This window comes from Lampetra planeri, chromosome 63, assembly GCF_965212315.1.
Source record: "Lampetra planeri chromosome 63, kcLamPlan1.2.h2, whole genome shotgun sequence".
NCBI lineage: Eukaryota > Metazoa > Chordata > Hyperoartia > Petromyzontiformes > Petromyzontidae > Lampetra > Lampetra planeri.
In genome coordinates, this window is record NC_136169.1 from 3,230,880 (window position 1) to 3,242,187 (window position 11,308).

Below are 11,308 nucleotides of genomic sequence, written 5' to 3' on the forward strand. Positions count from 1 at the left end.
CTAGATTTGAAGCTTCGTGACTGCAAGGATCATATTCTTAGGTTTTATCGGTAAAGTCACGTAGGTAAAAAATAAAAATTAATAAAAGTAAAATAAAAAATAAAATAAAATCACGACGTTTCGGAGGCAACACAAGCTTCCGTCTTCAGGTGAACCGTCACAGCACGAGAGCTGTATCAAGTGATTAAATTTTTTTACCTACGTGACTTTACCGAAAAAAACCTAAGAATATGGATCCTTTTGTTGTCTCTGTGTGTGCGCCGCGCGCGTGTATGGCTCGGCAGTGCAAGAAGCTGCACACGCTCGAATGCCCGGAGTTCCGCCGCACGGGCAGCTGCCAGCGTGGGCAGCGGTGCCGCCTGCTCCACCGGGCAGCCGGCACGAGCAGGCCCCGCCCGGCCGCCGGCCGGAGGGACGACGGTGGGGACTGCGGCGGCGGCGACGGCGGCGGCAGCAGCAGTGGCGACGGTGGCGGCTGGGCAGCTGAGAGGGACGCGCGGGTGAGCCGGGGTCGCGGCTGAACGGCCAGCGTCGCAGCTTGGGCGGGCCGGGGTTCGAGACGACAATCGCTGGGCAGGCGGTTTGCGTAAAATGTACGAGTGGCTTCGACATTCCAGTGTCTCATCAGCGGCAGAGTCAGGCTGTGCTGCTTTAACCAATGACGACGAACTGCCCAGATGTTTGTTGGCAAAAACCCCCTCTTTTTGTCCTAGTTTGGACACAAAACTACAAAATGAAATGATCGTTATTTTTAGGTTTTTTCGGTAAAGTCACGTAGGTAAAAATTTTTTAATTTAAATTAATAAAAGTGAAATAAAAATAGAATAAAAATCACGACGTTTCGGAGGCAACACAAGCTTCCAGCTAGCTGTATCAGCTATCGTGCTGTGGACGGTTCCACCTGAAGTCGGAAGCTTGTGTTGCCTCCGAAACGTCGTGATTTTTATTTTATTTTACTTTTATTATTTTAATTTTTTACCTACGTGACTTTACCGAAAAAACCTAAGAATATGAATCCTTGCAGTCACGAAAGCCTCAAATCTAGAATGAAATGATTGTTTAAGAGTCGACGATAATACGAATTACAAGTAAATAAGCACGACAATATGAATGTAACTTAACATTTCTGTTGGTGTCAGTGTTTCTTGAAGCCCTTTAATGGCAATGGCGATGACGGCGATTCCTATAATGTAATCTCTCGATCATCGTTTGTTCGTTTGTGACAGAGCCGAGCGACCGGGACGCAGCGCCGCGCCACGGAGAGGCGGGGGCGTTGCAACGACGATCGGCCGCCACCACCGCCACCACCGCCGCCACCACCCGCCACCACCGCCACCACCGCCACCACCGGCATCGTGACCAATGACGACGGCAGTGGTGACGATGCCGCGCGGGGGAAGCCGAGGCAGCTGCCGTATCGTTCATCGCGCTCGGCGGCGGCGAGCCGGCAGAGGACAGCGCGACGGTGTCGCCGCGGAAGGCCGGTGAGAGACACACGGGGCGGGGGGGGGTGGTGGCAGGGACGGGGTCACGGGGTCACGATGCCTCGAGTCATCGTGGGTTTGACGGAATTCCTCGTCGAGCCGACGCGGGACGGAACTTTAGCGTAATGCTGCCGCTCAGGAAGGCCTCGAAGCTGATTTGCAGACCGGGCGAGTTGATGAAACAGTAACTTAAGCTATTTTTTTATATTACCAGGTAAGGTCTTGCTGAGCCACCACCGAGCCGGTGATTGCGAGCTCTGCTACGCTCTGCGAGAGCTCACGCCCTTCCGTAGCGTTTCCCGACGCGCCGCTCGTCTCGTGCATAGTCCGGAGAGCGAGGAAGCCGTTGGCTGACCGGCTGGTTGGCTGACCGGCTGGTTGGCTGACCAGCCGGTTGGGCTGCCCGGTGGGCTGGCCGGTTAGCTGGCCGGCTAACCGATTGGCTGGCTGGCCGGCCAGTCGGCGGAGCCCTTGAAAGTGCGCTAGTGCGGCCACTCAAATCTCAGGGCTGAGGCTTCAACCCGCCCACGGATCCAACCCGGATGAATGTCACACGAGGAGCGTGTGCCGCGCGATCGTGGGGGGAGGTTGATGACTTTGTGACGGAGAGACGGAGAGAGAGTGGGCGGAGAGAGAGCGCTCCGGTTTTGTCACGGCTGCCCCCCCTCCCCGCCGCCTACCCCACTGCGCCCGGCGGCATCGATGAGGTGTCCCTTTCTCAGCCCTCCCCACCCCCCGCCGACTCCCATCACCCACAGCCCCAACCACGCGCGTTTCCAATTGACGCGCGCTCGTGTTTTGCGCAATGGAAAAAATAATAGTTGTCCAGCGCGGGCAACCGAACACCGTGTGCGTTGGGCGGGAGCTGCTTGCTGTGAAGCTGTTGTGGGAAACCGCCGGAGTTGAGTGTGGCGACCCCCACTCCGAATCCCTCTGCCCAACCCGGGGACCCCCTCACGCCCACCTCCGTGCCGCTCACTTCTGCCCGCTCATCGCCACTCTCCCTTCTCCTCCGGTCTTCCTCGCAGCAGCAGCATAGCAGCACAGCGGCTTTCGGCTTGGCCACGGAACAAAGACGGTCACGAATGATGCAAGAGTGATCACCGCCGTTCCGCTACGAAATGTCACGTCTCTCCTGTGTGGCTTCTGCAAGAGGTTGATCCCGTTTTTTGCACAGGATTTACCCAAGAACCCCACACCTCGCATAAACCAACGTCAAGAGAACTCCGCTCATCGGCAGCAGCGGCCAGCGGCTTTTTGGCTCAGTCGTCGAACAAAGGCTGTGGTCACCACATCGCGCGGCGCTATCAGATGCGTTCCTGCGGCCGTCTGGAACGCTCTTCACATTTTAGGAAGCATCTGGAGCAATGCAACTTTTAAATCGTCAGCTCGATTGAAAACGAATTTCTTGAAAAACTGCTTTTTGTGTCGAGTTTTTTTTGTACTGACCCACGCGCCCTCCGGTTGTCTACGTTAAGTGCAAAAGAAGTTCAACATTCAGTCATACACACCTCCTGCCCTGCGCGTCATGGGGATTGATTGAACGTACTTCACCACGCCGGTGCGTGCCGAGTCAGTGAAGTGAAGAGAGGAGAGGACCAAACCAAGGCCGCTTCGCTTGATCGGGAATCTAACTCGGGCCCCGCCGGCGGATTTTGTAGCCACCGCCGGCGTGCCGTTCACGCCGCCCGTAGCCTCCCGGTCCGCGTGTCAGACAAATAACACTGGTCAACAAAAAAAAAAGAATTTTTTTCTGGCCTGGACTTTTCAGCTGTTTTAGACTAATTTCAGGGTGCTGATTCCAAATCTGATCTCAGATTTGCTCTATCACATCTCATTTTTATGCTATCGGCATACCCCATTTTCATTAATTTTACCCGAAATTAACTCTGTCACTTACGATTGCAAGTTGTTGCGAGTCAGTGACTGCTTTCGTGTAAAAATATGGTGCTGTATTTTTAGGATAGTGTGTTTATAATGTAATTTTATGTAGATATCCACATTTATTTAATACTTTTCTTCTGCAGTTTTTATTGAAAATGCAATATTTGATATCTCAAAAACCTGATGTGATAGACAAAAACCGATGCCAGATTTGGAATCAGCACCCCAAAATTACCTTAAACCCGTTGGAATACCTTATGCCAGACAAAGTGTGTTGACCAGTGCAATCATTGAATCCGGAAGCTGCCCAGTAGAATAGTCGCTCATACACGTGGGGATGGGGGGGCTTTCTCCGGATTTCTCTTCCTGCTAACAAAAATACTCTCCCCCCCCCCCCACATAAAGGGGAAGAACTTGGACAAACTTCCGAAAGCGATGGACATTTGCTAAAAAAATAAAATTCTTGGAAACTCTGTGAAAAAAATTCTGATTACGATAATTTGGCTGCCGCTGATGCTGTCGTGATGAATGTTCCTGACCTCGCAGGCCAAGCAGGGCATTGACGATTTTTTGTTAACTCGTCCTAGGCCTCTCCCCTAGGTCGACTCGGCCTCAAATGATTACCTTGCGCGGTGTGTAAACATCGCCACTCGGGAGACAAAGGCGGCCGGGCGTGGTGCTGGCCACCCGCCCCCGTCGTGTGCCGTGCCGGCCTTCGTCGGTGAAACTCGCCGATACCGCTTGCCCCAACACTGTGTTGAGGCTACACAGTGGGTGATCTTTATCTTGTGCGCGTGTGTGTGCGTGTGTGTCCCCGCGTGCAGGTGCGTCACTGCACATCAGACCGCGCCTGCCCGAAGTAAACCCCGCCGCCAAAGCCAACAAGAGCTAAAGTCTAAATCAATGGGTAGAGCCGCATTGAATTCGAGCAGCAACAAAATGCACGGGAAGTCTGCGGAATTTTTCGTGACATTTACATTCAGGTTCAGTTACCCGCGCACGAAGGTTGCGTTTCTTTTCACGACACCAACAACAACAATAGGTAATTGTTCGGTCTGAACTGTGGGGGATGATTAACAGCGAGCGTATCATTTAGGGGGGGGTTAAGCCATGCGGCGACGGTTCGAGGGATGTTCCGCAAAACCGCTGGCCGCGCGTCGCAGCTGCTAGCGACCCCCGCCCCCCCCCCCGCTTCACGCCAGCCCACCTGGCGGTTCCTACCAGTATAAACGTGATAGATCTTCGTGGTTCTTTCGGTAAAGTCACGTAGAAGGGAAAGAACCAAGAAGATGAATCCCTGCAGTCACGAAAGCTTTAAATCGAAAAATGTGATAGATGTCCTTCTTCTTGGTTCTTTCGGTAAAGTCACGTAGAATGGAAATAATAAAATAATAAAAATAAAACATTAAATAAGTCTGTCTTCTCGACAGACCTGTTCTTCACTTGAGGACGGCTGCTTGCGTTGTGGGCGAAACGTCGTGAGAATTGTATTTTATTATGTTTTATTTTTATTATTTTATTATTTCCATTCTACGTGACTTTACCGAAAGAACCAAGAAGATGAATCCCTGCAGTCATGAAAGCTTTAAATCGAAAAATGTGATTCTTTTTCTTGGTTCTTTCGGTAAAGTCACGTAGAATGGAAATAATAAAATAATAAAAATCAAACAATTAAATAAGTCTGTCTTCTCAACAGACCTGTTCTTCGCCTGAGGGACGGCTGCTTGCGTTGTGGCCGAAACGTCGTGAGAATTATTTTATTATGTTTTATTTTTATTATTTCCATTCTACGTGACTTTACCGAAAGAACCAAGAAGATGAATCCTTGCAGTCACGAAAGCTTTAAATCGAAAAATGTGATAGATGTTGTTCCGTTTGCATAATTACTTTAATCATCATTACAATTGGGCTCGTTTACCCCAGGAAAGCTATAAAGCAGCGCCGTCGCTGGAATTCAAACGGCGAACCTCTGCAAGGGGCGGCGAGCGCACTTCCCTCATCGTGACCCCCCAACTAGTGACGGCACCACGGTGGCGAGGAGATGTTTGCCACCTTGCCTGGTATACAGGAGATTGTGGGTCCGATCCTGACCTTGATGACGCCTGCTTAATATTTGTCGTTTGCGTCTCTCTCTCTCTCCCACCGTGGTCGCTTGGTTTTGTCTCCGCGTCCTCCGGTTTTTCCCTCCACGTTTGTCATCGCCAGCGCGCATTTAGAGTGTTCGGCCGCTATAAATGTCCACGTGATGATGATGGTGATGATCATCATCATCGTCGTAAGCCACTGTCGTTGAGCTGCTATAATAATAAGAGCGACGTCGCAGCTCAGTTGGCCTTGCCTGGTAAAATAAAATTGTAGGTTATCGTAAATAGTTTTTATAGCCATCGTCCCGTCGTCACCCCCATATAGTGACAATTCTCAGTAATCGTGGAAAGGGTCCGGAGGAGCCATTGATTTGTCACGCGATTATTTTTATATCCCTCGTTCTATACTTCCTCCCTCCCAGTGGGAATTTTTTTTCGCGCCCAAATTTCTCTGCTGTTGGCGTCACGAGAAATCTGCAGATCTCGTTGAGCAGAACGTCACCCTCGGGAGAACGCCACCGCAGAAGTGGATAGCGCAGAGCTACTTCTTCAAATGACCACTGGTCGACACATAACTGCCATTGGAAGCTAATGTCACAGATCTACCTTTGAGAGTCCCCACTTCTTCAAGTGACCACTGGCCCACAGAGAACTGCCCGTGGAAGCGGATGTCCCAGAGCTACCTCTGAGTCCCCGCTTCTTCAAATGACCACTGGTCGACGCAGAACTGCCCTTGGAAGCTAATGTCACAGATCTACCTTTGAGAGACCCCACTTCTTCAAGTGACCACTCTGGCCCACAGAGAACTGCCCGTGGAAGCGGTTGTCACGGAGCTACCTCTGAGTGCTGTTCGTTGCGTGACAGTCAAAGCGATGCTTTATATTGTTGTTGTCTTCGTGTTGTGTAACGTTGTGTACGCAATAGGTAACCGGCCAGGTGGCTCAGTGGCAGAGAAATTGGCTCGCGATCTGAACACTCGCCAGTTGAAATCCTGGTTGAGGGGCCAGTGCAGTTCTACGGGAACTGCTGATGGGTTTTTTTCTTTCGTTCCTCTCCATAACGCACAAAGTTCCGACCGCGCGTTACACACACACACACGCACCGTTGCACGTTGTGTTGAAGGCCGCAAGTTCGAATCCTGATTGCTAGGGGTGGGGGTTGGCTAATCCCATCATCACCCCCAGCCCCATCCAGGAGGTGTGGGGGGGGGGGTCTTTAAAATTGGTAACTTTGTGAAGAAGCCAACAGCGTTTGATCTTTGGATGTCCTTACCCCTGTCGTAGGAATGTGGAATTTCCACCGCTAGCTCAAGCGGGCGACAGTGGTCATTTGAGCGACGAAATCGATTTTTTTTAACTTCGACGCTTCAGCCTATAAGCCACGTTGCAGACCCTTCGAATCGGCATAATATGCGTTTGCTATCATTGCCATTGCTCAGAGCAAGGGTCACCTACTGGTTCACCTCCAGGTTTACCTACTTGGTCAACTACTTTTTAATCTACTGGTTCACCTACTGGGTTACCTACTGGGTCACCTGCTAGGTCACCTGCTGGGTCACCTAGTAGGTCACCTGGTTCAACTACTGGTTCACTTACCGGCGTCACCTGATTCAGCTGCTGGAGGTCACCTAGTTTATCATCTGGGGTCATCTACCGGTTCACCCACTGGTGCGTCACCTGGGGTCACCTGGTTCGCCTACTGGGTCACCTGCTGGGTCACCTACTGAGTCACCTACTGAACCCTCCGTGCCGGGGCATGTAACTGTTGGCCCTCCTCTATCTTGGCCCTCGTTGTTTTATATATTTATATGTTGTTCGTTTAAGTAACAACGCGTCGCTCCATCCGAGTGGAACTTTGTCAATAAACGCTTTAGAATTAAAATGCCCCTTTTATTTTTACGGATCGTACGACGCGTCACCTCCCCCACCCCTCCACCTCCCTCCCAGCATGTAATAAAATCAAATAGCGTGTGTAGCGATGATGTATGTATGTGGTTTGACAGGCAAGAGGAGACGCGGGATATGATAGCGTCTATTTTAACACGTCGCTGGCTTTCGCGACCAATGTCACCCACAATGCAGGTTCTTTGGGTTAGATCGCGTGAATATATAAATGTGTCGTTAAACCCGCCACCACCCGACACAGCCAACTGTGGTCAGGTTTGCTAAGTAAACAGAACGTGGCCAATTCGTCACTGGTACAGCAACACCGGTTGTGTGTTGGAAAGCAAAGCCACAACATTTACAATCTAATTGGCTGTGTGGTGGCGAGTTTAACGACACATTTTTACGCGATCTAACCCTCCCCCCCCCAAAAAAAAAAACCCTCGTTACATGATGGAGACACCCACATCGTATTAATTATATCGAATGAACGAAATCATTTAGGACACTTAGAGTTGGGGGGGGGGCAGCATTCCCGGTTGTAGGGGTTGGGGCTGGGAGGAGGGTTACGCCATCACTCGAGTGCGAAGAGACAAATAAAATGTTGGGGGGGGGGGGGTGGGGCCCACACCCCAGCTGATGATGGAGTTGACTACACCACTGAGCTAACCCTGCGGGTGGAGGGGGTAGCGGGGGGTATGGGGGGTGGTGTCCGTTAACAATCTGTTTTCAAAGTCCTTAAGGTTCCTTCGACAAACCCCATGAGACAAAAATCACCCATCACCCACCACCCACCCACCCCTGGACTTGCTGTGGCATGGCAGAGGCGCGCGTGGCTACGGGAAGAACGGCGCGGGGGGTTGTGGGGGCTTCTGTCAGCAGTGCCAAGCGCTGCGCTCACCCCCGGCTCTCAGCGGTGACGCATCGCACGGAAGACGAAGATGCCCCCCCCCCCCCCGTGTAACCTCTCCAACAGACAGGGGTCAAGTGCTGTTAATGAGCACCGGGCCTTCAGAGGTCGCAAACGGGTTTTGATTCCTTACCCGTACCCGGCCGCACCAAGGTTGCAAATGGGTACCCGTACCCGGCCGGGTACGGGTACCCATTTGCGACCCTGGTGGGTACCCGTACCCGGCCGGGTACGGGGTACCCATTTGCAACCTTGGTGCGGCCGGGTACGGGTTTCAGGTAGACCGTGAGTCACTGGTGAGTAACCGTTTGTCACTCATTTCCCAACGTCTTGTCTCTAGGGTAAGGGTATCGGGTACCTGATTGCGACCTCTGGGATGAAGCCATGTTGCAGGCGCGGGTGGGTTGATTCTAGGAACTTGAATTGTGAGAAGAGACAAGACGTTGGGAAATGAGTGACAAACGGTGACTCACCAGTGACTCACGGCCTACCCGTACCCGTTCCTGACCGCACCAGGGTCGCAAACGGGTACGGGTAGGGTACGGGTATCGGGTACCCAGTTGCGACCCTCTGCCGGGCGTGGTGGTGCTACTGCCCCCCCCCCCCCCAACCGCGCCCTTCGTGTGCCACGGTGCCGGCCTTCATAGCTGCTGCTGCTCCTCGTGAAGCAGCACTCGCCCCTACAGACGTTCCCCACGCGCACCAACAGCGCGCACTCGCACATTCACGTCACTCAGCCGGGGATGCTGGGCGCAGTCACGCGCCTCGACAATCCTGAGCCGAGTTGCAGGCAGCGGAACCTGGGGGGGTGAGGGGGGGGGTGAGGGGGTGGGGGACCCGGGTGGGGGACCCGAAGCCGTGACTCAACACACCGCATCGCACAACAGCCCGGGGGAGAAAGAGGTGGTGGAAGGGGGTGGTGGTGGTGGAGGAGATGGTGGTGGAAGGGGGTGGTGGAAGGAGGTGGTGGAGGTGGTGGTGGTGTAGGATGTGGTGGAAGGGGGCGGTGGAGTGGTGGAGGAGGTGGTGGAGGAGGTGGTGGTGGTTGTGGAGGAGGTGGTGGAGGTGGTGGAAGGGGGTGGTGGAGGTGGTGCAGGAGGTGGTGGAGGAGGTGGTGGAGGAGGTGGTGGAGGTGGTGGTGGTTGTGGAGGAGGTGGTGGAGGTGGTAGTGGTGGAGGTGGTGGTGGAGGAGGTGGTGGTGGTGGTGGAGGAGGTGGTGGTGGAGGTGGTGAAGGAGTTGGTGGAGGTGGTGGAGGAGGTGGAAGTGGTGATGGAGGAGATGGTGGTGGAGGTGGTGGAGGAGGTGGTGGAGGAGGTGGAGGAGGAGTTCAGGCCCGCTGAGTTGCATTCGATTGCGTAACTCGTCAGCAAATTGTGCTTATTCTAGATTTGAAGTTTTCGTGACTGCAACGATCCATACTCTTTGGTTCTTTCGGTAAAGTAACGTAGGTGAAAAAACAAAAATAATGAAATGAATAGAACATTTTTTTCTTCTTCTTAATTTTATTTTAAATTTCATTCTTATTTTTAGTGTGCTAATCTTACCCTGCCAATGCGGCAATCGCTTCTCTTTCTCTCTCTGTGTAAAACTACCCAACCAGTTATTTTTATTTTACCAGGTAAAGCCCACTGAGCTATGTGTACCTTCTTTTTTTTCAGAAGCGATCTGGCCACAAATGATAGCCCAACGACGTGGCTAATATCATCATCATCACCACCACGTGGGAATTCATAGCAGCCAAATACTCTTCAAGGCACGCTGATTCCAAATGTGGTGGTTCAAACCCGGAGGACCCGGAGGAAAACACATTTACACGGCCACAGAGGGCAGAGAGACACACAGCAGCAAACTCCAAATATAAACCAGTAGGCGTCATGGTCGGGATCGAGCCCACGACCTCCTGTAGACCAGGCGAGGGAGTTAACATCTCGAAGGGGACGAGGGAGGGGCAGCGAGGTTGATGGTCGGCAGTAGGGAGCACTGGTTGAGTGGGGGGGGGGGGCACGTGCCCCCCCCAATAATCCCCAATAATCCGATCGGCATTTTGCGACCCCCACTGCCACTGTGTAGCATATGATTACGTGCCAGGGACTCTATGAGATGATAGGACAATAGTCTGAGTCCATAATTGGCAATAAGTAACGGCAAAGCGGTTATAAGTGACTCACATAATTGTGCGCAGTTGCGTAGACAGCACACGACTTCCCTGAAGGCATCAACACCTTCAGCGAGCGCGTTGCCGATCGCACAACGCGGTTCGAGTTCGACCCTCGATCGATGGCTGCGCCATCGCCGCACACGCGTCGAATAAAAAGCAAGGGACAAGTCCTTGCTTACTAACAACTCCTCTTATCATTTTCATTGCTGGAGGGGTTGCCCCCCACCTGGAAATCCTGGCTCCGCCTTTGGGAAGGAGGTCTGTCATGTTGCCCCCTTTATCCGGAATAGTGGGCAGCTGCAACACATTCCTGCGGAGGGAGCTGGTAGGAACGTTGGGTTTGCTCGGTCAATGGCCAGGGTTAACGGCGGCGTGGTGTATTCCGCAAATATACCCGACTGTGAGGGCGGGCACAAGCTGGCGTGAGTAGGTTAAACGTTGAGTTTTATAAGGGCACCACGGGGTGACCAGCCCCTCCCCACCCAGCCCCACCCCTCCCACCCCCCACCCAGCCCCCTCCCCACCCAGCCCCTCCCTGCACGACGGACGGACACAATAATCCCTTGTGGGCTGGTGTAGCCAGGAGGTTCCTACCAGTATAAACCAAACGTCTCGAGACGGACGTCAAAGTGACGTATGGCAAATCCCCTCTTAACGACGGTGATTGGTGCCACGTAAGGGGTCGCTAAGTGATTTGCTCGCTAAACGAGTAGAGGAGATACACGTTGTGAAGGCTCCATTCGGTACGATGGCATCGAAAGTTACCCCCTTTTTTCACCCCTACTCCCCCCCCCCAAAAAAAAACGTACTTTGTCATGTTTACACAATGGATTTTAAACACGTAAAGATACCAGCAACATTATAAGCACATACTATTAAAATGAACATCGTTATTGCATTCATT

The 11,308-nt window shown here is 52.5% G+C and overlaps 1 protein-coding gene across 1 annotated transcript in view; it reads left to right on the forward strand.

Moving 5' to 3' along the window:
- The window catches only part of LOC144736872 (uncharacterized), a 37,772-nt gene extending 30,439 nt beyond the window's left edge, over window positions 1-7,333 (forward strand). Inside the window, exons 11-13 of the mRNA XM_078619529.1 lie at window positions 285-500; window positions 1,227-1,484; window positions 4,193-7,333. Of these exons, the coding sequence (XP_078475655.1) occupies window positions 285-500; window positions 1,227-1,484; window positions 4,193-4,231 (513 nt within the window). The 3' untranslated portion in view covers window positions 4,232-7,333. The remainder of the gene's footprint in view (window positions 1-284; window positions 501-1,226; window positions 1,485-4,192) is intronic.
- The last annotated feature ends 3,975 nt before the right edge of the window (window positions 7,334-11,308 follow it).